General features: G+C 36.0%; 1 protein-coding gene across 1 annotated transcript in view; it reads left to right on the forward strand.

Moving 5' to 3' along the window:
* Window positions 1-11,603: 11,603 nt before the first annotated feature.
* xrn2 (5'-3' exoribonuclease 2) overlaps window positions 11,604-21,417 on the forward strand; it is a 32,043-nt gene continuing 22,229 nt past the window's right edge. Inside the window, exons 1-17 of the mRNA XM_084432891.1 lie at window positions 11,604-11,832; window positions 12,360-12,487; window positions 12,868-12,979; window positions 13,611-13,722; window positions 15,499-15,557; window positions 15,673-15,762; window positions 15,858-15,930; window positions 16,142-16,192; window positions 16,781-16,938; window positions 17,023-17,097; window positions 17,642-17,775; window positions 17,852-17,909; window positions 18,157-18,264; window positions 18,399-18,443; window positions 19,181-19,318; window positions 20,172-20,213; window positions 20,357-20,451. Of these exons, the coding sequence (XP_084289017.1) occupies window positions 11,758-11,832; window positions 12,360-12,487; window positions 12,868-12,979; window positions 13,611-13,722; window positions 15,499-15,557; window positions 15,673-15,762; window positions 15,858-15,930; window positions 16,142-16,192; window positions 16,781-16,938; window positions 17,023-17,097; window positions 17,642-17,775; window positions 17,852-17,909; window positions 18,157-18,264; window positions 18,399-18,443; window positions 19,181-19,318; window positions 20,172-20,213; window positions 20,357-20,451 (1,553 nt within the window). The 5' untranslated portion in view covers window positions 11,604-11,757. The remainder of the gene's footprint in view (window positions 11,833-12,359; window positions 12,488-12,867; window positions 12,980-13,610; window positions 13,723-15,498; window positions 15,558-15,672; window positions 15,763-15,857; window positions 15,931-16,141; window positions 16,193-16,780; window positions 16,939-17,022; window positions 17,098-17,641; window positions 17,776-17,851; window positions 17,910-18,156; window positions 18,265-18,398; window positions 18,444-19,180; window positions 19,319-20,171; window positions 20,214-20,356; window positions 20,452-21,417) is intronic.

Raw genomic sequence — 21,417 nt, forward strand, 5'->3', positions numbered from 1 at the left:
GCAATAATCTGCCATGTGTCGTCTTTAAAAAGAGACCAAACTTAACTCTTAACTTAACTCTGTGCACCAAAGCATTCAAGATTTACACTGGAAATTTGATTTTCAGGTCTATGCTCTAAAATTATTAACAGGTAATAAATGGATCATATTCCATAAATATATTTTAGTACCAGAAAATACAAAATATTAAATTAAAAAACATTTTCCGATAATTTTTGACCGCCGTGAGAGCAGCACCAGAGGTTAAAGAGATAGTTCACCCATAAAATGAAATTTAAATCATTGTTAGCAATCTCCATACGTCCTCCATTCTTTTGAAGAACACAAAATATGATATTTTGATGAACATTGGAGCCCAAACAACATTGCAAAAATGCAATAATGTAACATTTTTGTAACAAGAACTGATAATCTTCTGAAAGAGAAAATCGACTGCAGTAGAAGAGTTTACACTAATGTCCGCAATGATGAACTGCCTTGTGACATATTTCAAAATGCAAAGAAGCATTTGTGTCCACACTTGCAACAGAGTATGTTAACTGCATGAACAGATGACTAACTATTTTCTAACTGAACATTAGTAAAGAGAGACAAATCCAACCTGATCTCATGAGAAAATGCAACTCTGTTACGGGGTCACCATTTGCATGAATTCCATCAATGTGATTTGTACAGAAATGTATAAAAAAAAAAAAAACATAAATGTCCACCCCTAACCCTAAACTGGCAGTCAGTGGGGCGTAAGCAGATCATACAGAAGTGTATGAATGAGATTGTACAAATTCATAGCCACTAGTCTACCAAAATGTAAAATAGTTATGAATTGTTATGAGTGTGTTGGAAAAATTGCATGCATAATTATTTCAAGCACTGCAATTCTAGTGATCTCTCTCTCTCTCACACACACACACGTAATGATTCTGGTAATAACTTCGGTCTCTTCTACGTGTGACAAAACACAATCATTACTTGGGTGATATAATCCTCCATCCATTCCAACTAAATGAATCTGCTGATGCTCATATGTGCAGTTTTCAGACAGATTACATGTATATGTGGCAATTTTCTCAATGAGACGTTTTGATAGAAGAGTGAATCGTGTTTGCTTGCTTGTCTATTAGTTCAACCAGTTTGACTGACATGCCTCTTTTCCATTTTCACTGACATTATTTTTGATGATATGTAATGGTGGCCTTAAAATGTATTTGGACACTTAAGACATGCTTCAAAGTGTCTGAATGTTGCTGAATTAGATCTGCACTCGAATGCTGCTGCATCTCTTCACTTTTCTTAATAGTTTTGAAGTCTCGATGTCTTTTTAGTCAATGTAACAAGGCAATTCTTCTCAAGTTCACACAAATTCACGATCAACACCAACAAACAGATCAAACAATGCTATCTTCACTTTCAACACTGCATCTATTGTTAGTATCATTCCACCTATCAACATTTCCATGTATGCATTAGTCTGATGCTTTACCCAAAGCGATTTACGATGCATTCAAGGTATAGGGCAAATATGTTATTATTCTTTAAAATAAATTGGTTTGATGATTTATCATCCAATAAAGTCATTTGTGCATTTTATGTAACAACAAAAGCAGATAAAGAAATAGGTTACAGTTTATTTTAAGGTGTCATTGTTACAGTGTAATTATATATTTTAGTACTGAGTAATATTAAGCAACTACATGTAGGGTTAGGGTAGGATTAGGATTTGGTTGAGGGTTAGTTGCATGTAATAATGCATAATTTACTGTTATTACTATGGTAAGTACATGTAACATATGTAACAAGGACACTGTAAAATAAAGTGTAACCAAGAAATGTTTTGCTATGGTCCAGATCTGGGCTAGATTAACTTACAATACAGGTTTAGTCAATATTTTGTTCAATCCAATTTCTACTATAATTTTTTTCATTGTTGAAGAGAGAACATAAAACGAGCCCACTGTTGGTCCTTTACCGAGAGAACAGACAGACAGAACTTGACCTGTACGATAGAGAGCACGCAGGCAAGAGCGCTAAACACTTTAGAGGATTTCTGAACAGCTCCATTAGCCCCAGTCTGATGGATCGGCTCCATCTCACATGCACACCGTTCTAATGAGGTCTACCTGCGCTATTGTGTCCCATAAATGTGTCATTGGCGTGCTGAATGCATTTCGTGCCAATCCAAGAATTAAGAATGCATACGAGACAAAAACAGAAAACATGGAGGATGATCAGATCTATTATTCATGGAGATGCTGCTGTAATTGAGTTACGTTGCCATGTTTTTATGAAGAATGGGGCATTTAGAGATATGTAAAGTATATCTGAATTGTGCCATTGTTCATTAACAGCACTTTTGTTAGATTTACCCTGCAGTGATCTTGTTATTCTGAGCGGAAGCAAACAGAACGAACATGTAAGACTGTTGGATGCAGATACTTAAAGGGATAGTTCACCCTTAAAATGAAAATTCTCTCATTTTATTTAATAACCCTCATGCCGTTCCAAACCCGTAAGACTTTCGTTCATCTTCAGGAACACAAATGAAGATCTTTTTGATGAAATCTGAGAGCTTTCTGTCTCTTCATTGACAGCTACGCAACTACCATTTTCAAGCCCCAGAAAGGTAGTTAAGACATCAAGACAAAATGCAAATTAAGACAAGAGTATTGTGCCACTTTGTGCTTGTCAAACATAGTTAAATGTGGTAAGGGATGGTTCACACATTAACCCCCCAAAAAAAATTCTGTCATCATTTAGAAGAAGATATTTGAAAAATGCTTCCTATGCATCGACTTTCATTGTTTGGACAAAAAAAAAAAGTGAGAAGAATGAAATGCATAGAGGTCTGAAAAGAGGTTGATAAAAGGTGACAGTATTCCATGAACTTGAGGAGAACTGACTATATAAATTACATCCAATAAAAATCACCAAAACACCAGTTGAATTAAGACATTGAGGCTTCAAAATCCTGCAGCCTTTGAGACAGGCAGATACAGACACTTGACTTGGCTTCAGTGTCCACATATTCTTGATGTAACAGCATGTTCCTTGATAGACCAGCTGTCCATCAAAGCTGTAATATTTGGCCAGATTGTGGAGCGTATGAGAGAATTATGACCATGAAGAGAAACAGAGCGATTCGCCCACCTCTGCAGCATTTAGATGCACTTATCTTCCTCTCAAGAACACTCCTCAAACATATTATAATTGCATTAATTTTCAAGGCAAAACAATGCGACATCCCTTGACATCAAACCAACAACAAGACAAAAAGCAGCCTTCTATCATCAGCTAAATATATGTAGTAATCATCCACCCACAACACCCTAGCAACTAGCATAGCAACACCCTGGTAACAATCTACAATACCCAATACAAATCCAATGTTGTTAGGAAAGATAATTATTAGAAAGGAAAGAAGCATGTTTAGATAAATCAAAAGGAGGGTGTTTTTGGCATGTTCCAACTTTTAACCTCCAACTGTTTAAAAAAAAAAAAACCTTTTGTGACATTAGCTATGTTTCTATCCAAAGTTGCGCATTGAACTTCTGCACAAAATTGGAATCTCGCATAAAGCATTAGCAAATGAAGCAGCGTTTCTATCCCATGTGTTCAGGAGAACCAAATGGTCACTTCCTGGGAAATTGGCACTAAATATATGTAATAAAACAGATATCTGTGGCCCGTCATCTCTGCCTGCAGCTATATTTCATATTTTTTAGTCAAGGTTTCGGGGGCTTTTGGGGCCCTTAATATGCTCAAAAACTCTTGAAAATTTGCTCACATGTTAGAATCGTCAGCCATTAGGACTGAACCAAAGCTGGTACACGGGTGTGTGTGGGGGGCTCTACAGCGCCCCCTTGAACTGATGACAGACATGTTTGGCTCAGGCATTTCAGAATGAACGATGAATGATCACATCCTCTATTGAGGAAAAGTCACGTGAGTTTTTCATTGCGCAATAAGGGATTTATTCGGTAAATGTGTTTCCATCGTAGTTTATGTGCATGTCTTCTTATCAGATAAAAAATGTATCTGCCTCAATTGAGCACATACATTTTTATGCGCATTTTTTGAATTTATGCACATCTTGGCATTTCAGTATTTTATTGCAATATCCAAATGTGCATAAAAAAAGGTGGATGGAAAAATATATAGCTAATGTCATAAATTTGACCTGATATATAACTCATTGTAGAAAAAAATATTTTTTTGGTTGTCCAATTATAAAAGTAAAAAAAAAAAAACACACAATATCAATATTACAGCATGATTCCCCCCCCCCCCCCCCCCCCCCCCCCGTCTTCGTCAAAGTGCATTACTGCAGGAAGATAATCTAACAAATAATTTTCTTAAATTCTATAAGTTTATCAATAACTATGAAAAAATTTTGTCCTGAAATCACAACATCACACACACATCACACATTTTGCCAGTCACAAATGAGTGAATGAATGAAGAGCACTTTATTCAGCATTAAGTTCTTATAAACCTATTTTACTAAGAAAGCCAATAGGTGAAAAATGCGGAAAATATGATGAACAATAATGAATGAGAAATGCTAACCACACAAGGTCAACACATTTGCTCTGGTTGAGAAGAATGCTTCAGATGTGACCTCTGTTACTGAAGGTCAGCAGGTAGAGACACAAGACACCGAGATGACTGAAGGACAGGGACATTATTCCACACCAGAGCTCAGCTGGACAAAAATTAAGCGATATAATCCTTTCAATAGTGCAAAACGACATAATGGTTAGAAATGCAGTAAGAATAAACTCCTTTAAAATGTTTACATTGTAAAGGCAGCCGTTAAGTGAATGATCCACATCTATTTGCACTTTAAATGACATAGCTTGACTCGACTGTAGCTCAGAATCTCATTAAAATGAGTTGGAACTTTCACCCTGAATCCTTGAATAATGTCTCATCGTTTGTAGCGGCCTTCAGGCTCTAAGAATAAAATCGTGCAGAGCAATGCAGACTTCTGTTTAACAGCCCTTAAACATTTTTAACCAAGAATGCAATTAGATTACCAGGGGCATTTTGCACTGGAAAGCTAAATAGTGAATGAAAGAATGAATGAGGCATTTTATATAGCGCTTTCATATGTACTACTGTACAAGCGCTTTACAATCATATCAGGGGATCTCTCCTCAACCACCACCATTGTGCAGCATCCACCTGGAAATAGTAACAACTATACCTAATATCTGTGTTATATTAATGAGTTCTGGGTGACCCTGTGCAATTTGCCATTGTTTGAGTACTTACATCCAGTACAAAATCTTACACAATCAACAAAGTATACACTCAGTTTTTATCAGATTCTTAAAATATGCTGAAAACTAAAACTGTGTTTTGGTTCAGGATTATGGCTAAAATGAGCTGAAGTAGTCTATGCATGACAAACGGCCTCTGAACATGTTTGACTCCCTCTTGTGCTGGAGACTAACGGGAAAATGTGTTTATTATTAAAATCGTGTACGGGCGGATCCTCACCCTTGGCATCTCTATGCTAATGCGCAGGTAAGAGCCCTTGTGCTTTTGTGTTACTGGGCACAACAGGCCGCCTGCCAATGCGGTGTCTTGCTTTCAACTGAGTGCTTTCAATTCTCATCAATTTAGCCCAATTAAAGCGCTCTGCCTGCACGAAGAGCATTTTAGAGCCCTGTTACAAACCCACTCTTTTCAATTAAGCTAAAAGATAAAGATCCAGGTTTCACTGATGCATTGAAATGCACTGCTGTTTCTGTGCCGTACCCTACCGTTTTTAGACTTCAGTCTTAACCATGAATGCTATGAAGTCACTATATTTGAAAAACATTAACATTATTTGCACTATTGGCTAAAGATAATAAACACAATCATAACGAAAATAACCAATGTTAAGAACACTGCTGAAACGTTCAAAGCATTACATCTATGAAATAGTTATATATATGCTGCTAGTGTACTTGACTATTTGTAAAAAAAAATTTAAGTGCAAAAATGTACACTCTTTCTTATGTACAACAGACCAAAAATATTGGTGACTCATCCTGCACCTCACATATTTTTATCCAATCAAATGCTCTCTAGCTGACAATTAGCTAATCAAGGTTCACAGCGATTTTATAAAGAGAGGGGAAAAGGCCCAAATCCTGTTTCAATAGGAAATATGTTAACTGTTCTCATCAACTGAATTCCCTTGGTCTTCTGCCTACAAAAACTGATTTGTAATTTACGTTATTTATTTAAAAAATTGGCCACTCCGTTTGTATATTCTCGATGTTTTGTGTGTCTTCACGCAACGCACATGTAAAGTCAGACTGGAAAATTTTATATGGATCGGATTCGGAGCGTTAAAGATCAAAGAGTTTTAGAATCACTCGCTTCTAGATCCATTCCGGGTTTCCCATTTAATTTCCTTACCGGGACATGGGCTTCTCCTCTGAACAATCGTGGAGCAAGAGAAAACAGACTTTCAAAAGCCCGTTCCTGGTTGCATGAAGGTAGCCTACTTTTAAAAAAAAATCCTTTCGTTTCCATCCATTTCCTCACACATATGGGAAGTTCGGAACGCCATAAACACCATCACAAAGCGTGCCGCGTCCCAGTTCAGTCAACGCTCTCGGAACGTCGGCCAATCAAATTTGAATAAAATATTACACGGCGCTCTACATGGTTTTGATTGGTAGATCGGGTTGCCGCCAACTCACTAATATCATTCCACGATCTATTTTTTCACCTTATAATATAATTTCTTCTATAGCCAATATTTCATTTCCATTCATTTATTTATGAAGCCTATTTGACGGATAATTTAGTGACCCTTTGCACTGTCGTAAGCCTATTTGTTTAGCAACAATGACTGCTGACTAGCTTTTGCTTAATTTGTTATTTTTATAGCCTATAGCCTATGTAGATGTGTTATTTTTACTTGTCAATAGGTATTTGTTGATTGTTTGTTAGAATGATAGTAGATTTACCTGTCACATCTGCTGTTTGTTCGAATAGTTTTAACATTTCAACAAAGTTAGAAAAGTTAGCAAACAGGCTAGTACAACAAAACACTATTATTATCCAGTGTCTTGCCAAGTTCGCAAAAGCAAATGCGCTTATTTGGGTCATATATGATTTGCTCAAATGTCCTCTTGGCTTTAATTAACAAATCCTTCCTGATTGGCTTTAATAACACTTCTTCTTCTTCTTCTTTTTATCTCAACAACAATCAAAATATATGTCATTTTCCATTCCAAATCTACATTGATTAAGAGTTTGTGTAATACTGTCGAATCAAGGGCAATTATGCTGTTGCCATTTATGTTTGTATCTGTGCTCCACTGAACCCATTTACTGCCATCAAGATTTTATCAAAAATATTTTTTCGGTCAAAATTATGACCTGAACAGTATGCTTTAATTGGTGTGGGTCAAACTGACGCTTTTATCCCCCCAAAAAATCTCCTTTAGTCTGGCAATTTAACCAAAATCTTGCTGTTATTTATGTATGGTTTTCCTTCATTGCTAATTAGTAGATGCTTTAAAATCCGGTCAGCTGCAGATTTGTTGGGGAAATTTTGATATTAGATTTTTGGACATTTTGCTCTTTGCAATGTTTGTTTGTTAACTATTGGGTGATCATCTCAACAAATCCTGAATGCAAATTCCTCATTCATTTAACATGGAATCCTGTTAGAAGATCCTAACTGTGATGGTATATGAATGTCATTTGGGTGTTGGGTAGGATTGCTTTTCTTTATCCTTTTTATTTTTAAACAAAAACCATCTTGAGTGGGCTTCTTTTCTAAGGCATTCTGAACGAGGCCGAAGGTTCAAGGCCCGCTCTCAGCCTTGGGTGCGTAAAATGATCCTTTGTAGCATGTGAATTGAGATTGAGCTTTTCATGTGTTCGCATTCCAACATGTAAATGTGAAAAAAAGAGAGAGAGGTCTCAAAACTCTGTGTTTTGCGTATGTTTATTGTAATTGTGTAATTTACGAGGAGTTGAAACATCTCCCAGAACATGTCATTTCACCCCAAAATCAAAAAAAGGAAATATGAAATTACATTTTGCATGATAATTCAGCATCATTTTTTTTTATATTAAAGGCATAGGATACATGTTGAATTGACCAAAAAGGAATTTTATAATGTAATGATTGTCTATTGCACATTCGTGCAACTGCTCCTGCCTAAATGCATCTGTATGCTCATTTTTAAGGAACCTCATTATGTGTTCATTAAGTAATTGGTCTGTGGTTGTTAATGTGAGTGTTAAGGTTGTCTATTCAGGAGCCTTTGAGAGATGTATTGTTGGCAGGGTTCATGTTATGAATCCAGAATGAGATGTTGCAAGTGAATCCTCATTGGTCAAACTCGGTACTACACTGAAAGGCCAAAACACTTTGCATGCCCTGAATGATAATAATGCCAATAAAACATGAGGAATCATTTACTGGGTCCTCCACTATAAAGAGCAACTGTTTGCACATTTGCCATTGAGATATTTTATTTCATTTCATTGGTACAAAGAATTTGAATTTGATGCTCAACAGAAAAGTTCACTGTTAAACTAGTTGTAAATCCAAACGAGATAAATGACTTGATTTTGAATTCAGAAAATATTCTGTTCACAGTTTCCTCTATACATTATGAATGTGTTTTTTGTCTGGTGTATTTCCTACTTTTTATTGCTTTACATGGGCTTCTATTAGGCGATCTATTGCAGGGTTAATGTACTGTACATTGCAAAGATACTCAATATAGTTACATATACCTATATATTTTGAGATGGGACATCAAAACAAGTAAGGAAAAGTGCTGTCCAGCAGAGGACGCTGTTCTTCAAGCTGTAATATTTAGCTCTTCTAGTGACACACTAACCACCCATCTTAAGTCAGAACTGTCAACATTGTAATTGTAGTGAACAGTTTATTTATTTTAAACATATTTTTTGTGTTTAACTATTTCTTTACATTGACTATTTATTATGTTCACTTTTTAGAATGCTTATTTGTTGTAAAAATGCTTAGAGTGTTTACATTTTTCATGCAATACAATTTATGCAAATGTATTATACTTTTATGAAGTACTTTCATTAATTTATGCGTTCATTGTATTTGTGAGCATCAGATGATTCGGTTTAAACATGTGTTTGTTTGCTCTGAAGCTGTTCATTTTTAATGAAGAAAAATCCTCATCTCGATTTATAAGAATTGTGTACCAAATGATGAGTCAGGACAAGCCCTAATAATTTAAAATAAAATGAATAGGTTAATAAATGCTGTAAAAATGTATTGGTCATTGTTAGTTTTTGTTAGTTAATGCATCAACTAATGTTAACAAATGAGGCTTTATTGTAAAGTGTTACAAAAAATATTGAGTACAGAGAGGCACCTGAAGTGCCACAATCCACCACAAGGGAGCAGTGCGATTATGAAAGGCAATGCAGAATAAATGCAGGAACTTTAACACAGAAAACAAAACTGTCGCAGAGCAGACGTTTATTTCTTTGAAGGGATAATTTACCCATATCTTCTATATCTTCCATATCTTCTTTTGTGTTCAGCAGAAGAAAGAAATTCATACAGGTTGACGATGACGGAATTTTCATTTTTGGGTGAACTATCCCTTTAATGTTCGATGAACTGAAAATTTAAATAAGAATCCTATATTTTTAACTGTTTAACTGCCGTTGCAGTGAAATTATTAGGGCCTGTTAACGCCAAGGAAGATAACGATAAAGATAAGTGTGTTTTGTGTGTTTTTTTTCAGCTGATGAACGATAAAAACATTGACAGCCAATCAGAATCTATCCTGCTTTAAAGAACTGGAGTTAAAAAATTGAACTTTTTTTAATAAACAGAACGAAATATTCCGCATGTGTGGACACTAATATAGCTTATAGTTATCATTATAGTTCAGGGGTGTTTGAAAGGCAAGAAAGACAGTGCCTCCTCAAATGAGAAAATAATCTAACTTTTGATTAAAAACACTAACTTGATGTGATGATGAGATTTATACTTGGTTTTAATAAATTGAACATTAATAACATTGTTCACGTGAAAATACAGAATTGCATTTGGGTTCCTTTTTCATGTAATGTTTATAGTGTTTATTATAGTATAATATTATATATTATTATAGTATATTATAGTATAATATAGTGTTTATTATAATGTTTATTGTATAGTGGAGGATCTTTCCGAATTTTAGATAAGACCCGTCCTCTCCACTTTTTGAATAAGTTTGATTGATTCACCAGAATGATTGACAATTAGGAGGACCAATAGTATAGGTGATCCACCCGGAAGTAAAAAATCCTCCGCTATACCTTTAAGCAGAAATATATGACAACATTAAATGTAACTGGGACATGAATTACAATTGATATGGGCCTATATATATATATATATATATATTCGTCCTTGGTGTGAACAGGCCTTAACTTATAGGCAGATGTATATTGGATTGCTGAGATGTTGAGCTGCATATGCATCACATTCTTCAAAATTGATGTTTTCCATAGGCCTACATTTTAGACCAATTCAGACCAATCATGATTTGGGTTATGTTTCTGGAGAATTATATGATTGAAAGTGTCATATCTAGCTCCGACTGAAAATGACTTGCTTATGATGGTTATTTGCCTTCTGAAGAGCTGATGGGATGCTGATGGATCTTCCTGGGAATGTTGAAGGCTGTTTTCTGGATGAAATATGTAGTTACAGAAGAGGTAAACATGATTTGATTGACATCATAAAAGATTGCACTCTGCAGTGTGTCCATTTTTTGTGCGTACATTTAATGTGGTTTTTGGTTTAAGTAAACGTTTGCTTATTACTCTGGTTGTATGGAGGGCTGAATTATATGAGCCTATGTGATTTCACCCTCAATTTCATAAATGTTTGTCTGTGTGTGTGTGTCTGTGTGTGTCCATGTTTGTGTGACAAGAGGCTTCATCAATGAACAAGCCGCTGGATTGGTGGACGTAATGTGAAGACTCAAGAGCAAATGAAGACAAGGACAAACTACTGAATTTGCATCACCAAAGATCAAACAGCTCTTCACAGAAATCAGCTGAATACTTCAAGTCTCCATAGATTGTCATATGATGCTCATTTGCATTGGAAAGGAGCTGCAGAAATCTGCTGCTGTGTGGTGAAATAAATGCAATTAAAAGACATAAACTGATACTGATACAAAATTCTCTTTGTATAAGTACGAGTTGTTAAAATCCAAACACTTAAAATCACTTCAGAATTACAATAAGTCTTTGTATCTCTTTTCCATTACTTTGTGCTCAAGGACAACTTTAAGTTAAAACCACTGATCTAAATGATTTTTGAAAACCATGATAAATGATTTAATGATTTTAAATATATATCTATATCTATCTCTCTCTCTCTATATATATATTAAATTATATTATTTTAATAATTTATCATTTACATAGATCAGTGGTTAACACTGGTGTATATATATTATATATAATAAGGTTTTATTGTTTTGTTATTATTTATTTGTTAAAATTTCTCAATTTTACTCTTTTATTTTATTGTTTTGATTGTTGATTTGGAGGTGCAATTCTCTTTTTAGCCAGCGCGTGGTTGGCTTCTTTCTGCGTCATTTCCGGCTGACCCGGAAGTTTTTGCTGTGGTAAATCAACTGCGTGCTCTGTGTTTGCTGGTTGTTTTCCTCCTACTGCGTGTTTCGCTGTTTTTAATCGTTTTTTAAAGTTGCTCTTTCGTTTAAAAGTGCTGAATTTTTACGGGAGATGGGAGTCCCCGCTTTTTTCCGCTGGTTGAGTCGGAAGTATCCGTCGATAGTAGTACACTGTCTGGAGGAGAAGGTAAGACACAAACACAATAGCATATGAAGGATTATTTATTTAATTAATCATTTACTTGCACTTAAAATGGGTATAATGAAATAAGCTTTACAGTCCTGACGCTCACATGTGATCGAGTTCGTTTGTGTGCAGATTGTTTTTGTGTTTGAGTGTATGTGGTTTTACTTTTATTAAATTTAATCTTTTTGGCTTGAATAGCCTACATTTTTACCCTAGTTAAATTAGAGATCCGACTTCCTGGTCGTGTCTCAAACACCTTGAGTGGTTACTATCTCTTCTAGACCGCATTTTAGGGAGACTAGATGTGCGAGACCGCTCGAACGAGCAACCAATCACAGAGAAGTATGCAAATTTTCAGCCGATGAAACTGAAGGTGCTTCAAGTACCCAGATCTCGCTTCTGAACGCAGCTCTGCCATGTAAATAAATGTAGTTGGACAGTTTTTTTTAGACTATGAAGACTAGGTATATTGGTCAGTTAGGTTTAATATCTTTTATATATGTAATATCTACATTTCTTATTTTCAGGCCAAGGAGTACAATGGAATTAAAATCCCAGTTGATACCAGCAAACCGAACCCAAATGAAGTGGAGTTTGACAACCTGTATCTAGACATGAATGGAATTATTCACCCGTGCACACATCCTGAGGACAAGTGAGATTCTCTCTCGTTGTTGACGTGTTTTGATTTATTTAAAGGGATAGTTCACCCAAAAATGACTAATCTACTCGCCTTCAAGATGGTCCAAACCTGTATGCATTTCTTTCTTCTGCTGAACACAAAAGAAGATATTTTTAATTGAAAGAATATTGGAATAGTATGAATATAACATACTATGGAAGTCAATGGTGCCACAACAGTTTAGTTACAAACTTTCTTCAAAATATCATCTTTTGTGTTCAGCAGAAAATAAGAAATTTATACTGGTTTGGAACAACTTGAGGATGAGTAAATAATGACACAATTTTCATTTTTAGGTGACTTCACATTCCCTTTAAGTGACTTTATTAAAACATTTTTTTAACCTTTCGCAGGCCAGCACCTAAAAATGAAGATGAAATGATGGTTGCCATTTTTGAATACATTGACCGTCTCTTTAACATTGTTCGACCGAGACGGGTTCTGTACATGGCAATTGATGGTGTGGTATGTATCATCCTTCATAATCATCTTCATATCTTCTTTATTAGGCCAGTTTGAAAACAGCACTTACTCTCAGTATTACTGCTGCATCTCTGTAGAGAAAAACAAGTCAATTCTGGATCATTGTATTGAAAATGCACATAAATTCAGGAGTGAGCCACTGGGAATTATTACAAACTTTGTGGTGAAATGGTTACGTTTTTTAACCACCATGTTTTTATGTGTTAGAAACAATATTTTCATTTTTCATTAAATGTTCAATTTCTTTAAAGTACTTATTTTTGAAATTATGATTTTTTTTTTTTTTTTTTTAAACTAGCTGGAAATTATACGGCCATAATGTGTTTCCATAACAGCTATAAATTCATACATTTTTCCTGGAAGATGATGGAAAATAGCTGGAATAACAAATGCACAAACTATAAGATAATGACATTCAGTTAAAAATATGACTATGTAGTTGGTCAACAGTTTTCCAAAACTAAAAAAGGTTTAAGACTCGGGTAAACAACGTGACCGTCCATCATTTCTTTAATGCTCTGAAAATTAAAATAGTGCATTGCATGAATTATGCACACTGTAGTTGACAGTTTCAGTAAGCATTTCTTGTGCTGCTCATCGGTATTGTTTGTAGGCTCCTCGTGCCAAAATGAACCAGCAGCGATCAAGACGTTTCCGGGCATCTAAGGAAGCGGTGGAGCTTGTAGAGGAAAAACAGAAAATGAGAGAAGAAGTTATTCAGAGAGGTGAGAACAACATCATTCACTAATCCAGGGATTCCCAAACTGGGGTTGGTGAACCTATTGGGTATGGGGTGGAAATCAGTGGGTTTAGGATTTGATGAAAAGCTTATAATTAAATTGTTAAAACACAATTAAAATAACTATGATTTAAAAAAAATTAAAAGCTTACCTAAAAAAAATCATATTTTGTTTACCTGCATGTAGTGTTGTCACGATACTATAATTTCCACCATGCACCTTGAAAAATATCGATATTCATAATTCAATACCACGGGGAAAACGGCCATATAGCCTACACCGCCATCATTTTACCGCCGTAGTTTTGTTGTCATAGCTTACGCAGCAAAGGGAGGCTTTTTTTTTTATCGTTGAACTACATTTACAAAATAAATGACTGGTAAAATAAGAACAAATAAACAAATTGCAAACGTTAACAAATAAATACAGATTTTCAGGTGGGTCTCAAATGTAAAATAACACTGGATAGTTTTCATTGTAAAAATTAAATACAGATTAATACTTACAATTAAAGGGGTGATGAACTGAGAAATCAAATTTTCCTTGAGCTTTAGACATATAAGAGGTCATCATACTATAAGAATATCCTGTAAGTTTCAGAACTGAAAACTTCCTTGTTAGTCCAATAAAAGCTTTTATTGACACCAGGCACAGCGAACGACAAGTTTTTCAAAGGGGGCCTCTATGAGGTCAAAGGGTATCAAACCCCGCCTCCGCGGAAGATCAACGCCTACTTCAACACTGCCTGTTTAGCCCCGCCCCACCGATTCACGCATTACATGAAACTCATTATAATATGCAAAACTGTCATCCAATCATAGCAGTGGGCGTTTACTTCCAAGTAAACGGCACGCCCATAAAAACCAGGGTAGAAAATAGCCTATTACTTGTTCGGTTTGATGTTTTTGAATGTAAAAACCAAGCAAACGTCATAAGTTGACCTCAGGCAACAATATAAAAATATTAAAAAGCCAGTTCATGACCCCTTTAAAGTTAGAAAGGAAAGGTCAAGAGCAGCGAATTATTTTCTTAGTTTTTTTTTATCAACATACATCAGCAGGTTTATTAGGCTGCTGTCACTTTAAGAGCTTATGCACTGATCCAATGTACCGTTACACAAGATGGGTTACTTTTCTCAACTATTTACGTTCAAAAACCGACTGTATTTACCTGAATACTCGGCAAGTCAGGCAGTTTTCATGTATTTGTCCATTTAAGCCACGAAAAATAAGTTAATTTGGCACTCGTGAGCTAAGAGGCGACTTTGAGAGCGCCGCTATCAGTGCAGCACGCACTTGCACTTGGTGTGAGCGTGAAACCTGCGGGGATGACTATTCAACCGGTGCGAATGAGACTAGGCAGGTTTGTGCCAATTCGCCGACGGAGAGAAGAGGGAGCGAGAACGTGCAGCTGGTATGTGTATCGATATTGCAGAAATTAAGGAGCATTGGAGTCATTTCAGTATCAATACATATCTATTTTTTGACAACACTACCTGCATATCATCTGTCCATTAACAAACATCAGAGGACCATGAACATACAAAATGTTTTAAATTATTGAAATATTACCTTAAAATCTTAGGGTGTACTTCAAATAAATATTTTTAGTCAGGGTTTTGGCTGACAAATAGTTTGGGAATCCCTGCTTTCCTGCACTAATATGTTCAAGTTGGACTAAATGAGCACTAAAATTTGATTTGGTGTTTGTGACGCATTGATTCTCTAATTTCCCTGCTTGATTTAATGCTTCTCTTTTTAGGTGGTTACCTGCCACCTGAGGGCATTAAAGAACGTTTTGACAGTAACTGCATCACCCCTGTAAGTGTTCATACTTTTTGGATGGATTAATGAAGTTATGTGACTTCTTATGTACTGGCCAAACAGCATGTCATCCTGATGGTTTCACTATTGACATCTACTGTTTTGTGTTTAGGGAACCGAGTTCATGGATAATTTGGCCAAATGTTTGCGATATTACGTCTCAGACAGACTGACCAATGATCCTGGGTGGCGCAATATCACAGTAGGCCATACGACTACACAAATGAACCAATTAAAACGTGAGTTTATTTATTTTGCTGTGGGACATAATTAATAAATATCTACTTTGTCCTGCAGGTTTTCTTGTCGGACGCCAGTGTTCCTGGTGAAGGAGAGCATAAAATTATGGATTTCATCAGGAGACAGAGAGGTACAGCTGAGAACTCAGATTTGTGAAGGTCTTTTGAAATATTGCTTTGATTTGTGGTATGATTGTTATTTGAAGCCTTTTCCTCTGGTGTTCTGTTTTAAATAAACAACTATCCAACATATGCTTTAGGATAAGCCTAATATGAAGTCTAAAATGTGGTTAGCAAAGAGGCTTCACTTGTCTGTTTCATTCGGGTCGTTTTCTTTTCCAGGTCAGCCAAATCACGACCCAAACACGCATCACTGTCTCTGTGGAGCTGATGGTAAAGTGTTTTTTGTTTTTTTTCAAAAGCATTAAAATGATTTGGCCATTTAGTTTAGACTTTAGTGAGCAAAATTCTGAAAGTTTGTCCTTAAACTTGTTTCCAAATGTAATTGTAACGTCAGCATGTCATAAATTCATCCATGCACTAACTTGCTCTTCCTGTGATATGCTCACTTGATGTCATGTCATGCTGACTTTAAGCTACAGAACATGATTATGAAATCATGAGGGGGATTTATTAAATCTATTTGGGTTTATTAGTATATATAAAGGGACTTGACGTAAAACATGATGTCTGTAGTAATAATGCACTAAGTGGACGAATGAGGAAACCCATATTGCATCTGATTAGTCTGGAGAGAAGATACTTCAAAATATGAATCTGACTGAAAGCTGCCATTATTAACATTTATGAAGAAAATTGACTGCATGTTTGTTATACAAGCGTTTTATCTTTGCACTTTCTGGATTTGCCATTATCTGAAACGTTTCTAGCAACTGTCTATAATAAAACACTTTAGAAGAATTTAATTCAGTAAACTTAATTACATGTTTAACTTTCTCTTCTTTTTTTTTTCCTGTCCAGCTGATTTGATAATGTTGGGTTTGGCGACGCATGAACCCAACTTTACCATTATAAGAGAAGAGTTTAAACCCAACCAACCCAGACCCTGCGCCCTGTGTAATCAGATGGGCCACGAGATCAAAGACTGTCAGGGAATGGCCCGAGAGAAACAGGGCGAGGTAACAGCCTCGTCCTCTCCGTCCCTACGCCCAGAACTTTACCTCAATTTATTGTGAACGTGTGTTTTGTGTCTCCTCTCTCAGCATGATGAATTTGCAGACAAAATTCCAGTATCAGAACAGGAGTTCATATTCATCCGACTGGCTGTGTTACGAGAGGTGTGTTCCAGTTTTGTGCTTTATGCTTTTAACATTGTCTAAATTTTTCTGATTATTCAATTATTTTGCTAGTTTTAAGTCAATAAAAGGAAGTTAGTGCGCAATAGTCTTTTCTTCCCTATTGTGATGTATATCCGAGTGAAACGGCTTCTGGAACAAGAACAAATGTAGGGCGGGGCTTGATTTTTGACTGGGGAATTGATTGGATGGTTGTGCTTTGCGTTTGGTGGATCTCATGTGAGTGACAGGTTGCTCCGCCCTCATCATCAGAGAAGAGATGTCGCTGCAAGATTACAAGGACGCATCAATGAAAAAAATGTGCATGGATAAATCATGCATAAATACTGCAATATTTATTAACACAAGTTAATAGAATTCTGTTAAAACAAGAATTGTCCATTTTGATTTCATGCTCATTATAAACTAGATTTTATGCTTTATAAGGAAAATGTTTGAATGTGCAAAATTTGCTGCCACAAAGCTTGGCTATTGTGAATTGTACAAAAAAAAGTTTGTCTGTATATAATGTTTCTTTGCTCCACAGTATCTGGAGAGGGAGTTAACGATGGCCAGCCTGCCGTTCCCATTTGACTTCGAACGAAGCGTCGATGACTGGGTGTTTTTGTGTTTCTTTGTGGGAAACGACTTCTTGCCCCACTTACCATCTCTTGAGATCAGGTACGCTCGCAGAAGCCACTTTTGTTGTTTCATTGTGCGCTGCAGTGAGTTCTGACTCAAGTTTGTCTTCAAACAGAGAGGGCGCCATCGATCGTCTGGTTGGCATCTACAAAGATGTCGTTCATAAGACTGGGGTGAATATTTACACGTCCATGTATCCCATACTTGAAGTCAACATGAATTTGCATTCATTTAAAATTATTTAAATTCTCTCTCTCTCTCTCTCTCTCTCTCTCTCTCTCTCTCTCTCTCTCTCTCTCTCTCTCTCTCTCTCTCTCTCTCTCTCTCTCTCTCTCTCTCTCTCTCTCTCTCTCTCTCTCTCTCTCTCTCTCTCTCTCTCTCTCTCTCTCTCTCTCTCTCTCTCTCTCTCTCTCTCTCTAGGGCTACTTAACAGAAAACGGCTTTGTCCATCTCGAGCGAGTAGAGCTCATTATGCAAGCCGTAGGGGTGGCCGAGGACAACATCTTCAAAAAGCGCAAAGACGACGATGTGAGACCGCACAATAAATGTTGTTTGCTGTCAACACTGTGTTGCTGAGGGCTTGTGACCTCTGACCCATTACACTGAGTTTGATACAGAAATGTGCACTTCATCAGCTCATCATAGGCTTTTATATCCTGCAGGAGAGTTTTAAGCGGAGAATGAAGGAAAAGAAGAAACGGATGAAAGTGAGTGAAAATGTCTTTTTGTTGTTGTGGCAATTTAAAAAAAAAAAAAAAGAGGTTTTGTAATAATTCCTTTTGAAATGTCAACCCAACATGCATAAACCCACACTTCCTTTGAAAGCCAGTGAGTTGAATCAATTCACAAGGTCATTTAATTCAGCTGACAGCGGCTGAATAGTTCACACTCACTTTGAATGTGCATTTATATCATGCAAATAACAGATTTTTATGGGGGCAATTAGTAAGACTGGATAATAAAGCTAAATTTTTATTTATTTTTCCCAAAAGATTTTTTTATAAAACAATTTAACACTTTACAATAAGGTCTTGTTTGTAAACATTAGTTAACTAACTAGGAACAATATATTCTTACAGCCTTTATTAGTCTTTGTTAATGTTAGTTCACACTGCGTTAACTAATGTTAACAGATACAATTTTTGATTTTATACATGTATTAGTAAATGCTGAGATTAACGTTAAGATTAATAAATGCTGTTAACAATGCAGTTACCAAATGAAACCTTACTGTAAAATGTTACCAACAATTTGTATGCATCAATATAACAAAAATTAATATAGCAAAAAATATGTAGGTAGGTATGCAATTTGCTGGTTAAGTTGCTTAAAAATCATGATTTAATTAAATTTTACCAGCAAAATCATATGTTAATACCAGCATATTTAATGGACAATCATATATCTGTTTTTTTTTTAAACTTGTTAATTGCTCTCTTCCCAGGCGCAGCAGGGTCCATCGTTTGTCCCTCGTGGTCAGTTTGCCCCTCAGGCCCTGGGCAGCAGAGACAGACCCATGGCAGTGCAGAACGCCAGACATGCCGCGTATGAAATGAGGATGCAGGGCAACCAGCGCAATCAGGTCTGCCCTCACACTGTCTCTGTGATTGTCAATATGGGCTACAGTAGCTTAACATGAGCGCAGCTGTGAACACCAGTCTTTTCATCCCATCCCTAGACATAAAAAAAAAAAAACTTCTATAAAGAGCAAAGATGTAAATTTTGAAAAGGCAAAGTATATGAAAGTCAAAATACAAGATTATGTACTTCATTTTCTTTTGAGGCAATGAACTAGAAAGCTTTGCAAATTATGTACACCGTTGTTCCAAGTCAGTAAGATTAAAAAAAACACCTTTTATTCAGCAAGGATCTATTAAATTGATCAGAAGTGATAGTAAAGACATTTATAATGTTACAAAAGATTGCCATTTCAAATTAACGCTATTTTCTATTCTTGTTTTTCTATTCATCAGATAATCCAGGCAAAAAAAATGATCTCACTGTTTCCATGCAAAAAAAAATAAAAATGAAGCTGCATATTAGAATGATTTCTTAAGGATCATGTGACACGGATGCAAAGCTGAATTTTCAGCATCATTACTTCACAGGAATAAATTACAATGTATTCACATAGAAAAGTTATTTTTAAATTGTAATAAAATATTTCACAATATTCCTGCTTTTACTGTAGTTTCCGATTGGTGTAGGATTTTGGGTGTTTTCGGCTATTAGATACGATATCGTAAAGTTTTGGTCACATCTTGTTGCTTAAACAACCTCGAGCTCATTTGTGTGTTTTGTGCGACGTGTACATTACTGTTAATCACATTCTCTTCACTTGCAGAACTCGTCTGCTGCAGTCTATTGCTGCTTTTGTATGACTTTCATGCTTATTTTGTCACCTTGGTTGAATAAGCTGTTTATGTATTTTTCAGGAAGCGGCTCAGTCCTTGAGAGCCATGATCAAAAATGGGAAGGCATGTATTTTTTTTTTTCTCTCACTTCTGCTCTTTGTACAACATTTTTGAAAGGGCTTTATGCTTAAGCTTTTGACAAACCACCTCAGAACATGACTGTCATTGAATTAGTGTATAAACAGCATCGCTGTCCTTCCTCTCAGAGTGTTGCTGAAACCAGTGACAGCGTGGATACTCGTGGTGTGAAACGTAAAGCCGAGGACAGTGACAGCGAACCAGAACCAGAAGATGTCGTCAGGTAACAACACAACTCTAGGAATTCAATTCACGTTTATTTGTGTAGCACTTTTCACAATACTTACCGTTTCAAAGAAGCCTTATAGAAAATGCATGTTTCTACAATCACCTTTGATAACAAATTACTCTAAATTGTAATGTCCATATGTCCAGACATGTACACAGGGTTCCCACAGGTCCTTGAATTATTTATTTTTATTTTGTCAGATTCAAAAACTTTCAAGGCCCTGGACAGTTTTTGAAAATTAACGTACAAAGATACAGGAAGTGCTTGATTTTATTTTGTGCAATAAGTTTTCTCAAATTCGGACGGTAATTGTTTCTCATGGGGTCGTAAGGTATTTTCATTGTTTAAATGGGTTGGTCTGTGAATTTTTTTTTTATTGCCTTCCGAATCAGAATATCAGTGTTTTTCTCCCACCACCCGCGTAAAAATCCCTGGCCGAATGACCTAGTCTACTGTTTATTGACAAACAGGTCGTGTGGTGATTTAATTGCCGTCCGAATCCACATTTCTGAGTTTTAATTGCCGTCCGAATCCACATTTCTGAGTTTTAATTGCCGTCCAAATCCACATTTCTGAGTTTGCAAGAAGAGATCACTTCAAAATTCACTGTTTAAATCCGTTTTGATCTCTGCCGATCACCATACATACGATAACTCTTGCGCTTAACTGTAATTCGCATGCATTTTAAAGATGTACTTTTTTATTTTTATTACTGAAATGCTGGAAAGTATTTACAAGACCAATATTTCATTACCCGCTCCACCTCAGCGAACAAAGGAGAAAGAGGAATGGGCTGTTATTGTGACAGCGATGTATATGATCCATTTTTAAAATGTAGGCTATTATGCACAACATTAACAATACAAACCATGCAGCTTTATTTTTTACCTTGCATTGTATAATATTTAGGAGGATCTATTGACAGAAATGCAATATCATAAACATGTTTTCAGTGGTGTA

The sequence above is a fragment of the Rutilus rutilus genome, assembly GCF_951802725.1.
Source record: "Rutilus rutilus genome assembly, chromosome: 15".
Classification (NCBI taxonomy): domain Eukaryota; kingdom Metazoa; phylum Chordata; class Actinopteri; order Cypriniformes; family Leuciscidae; genus Rutilus; species Rutilus rutilus.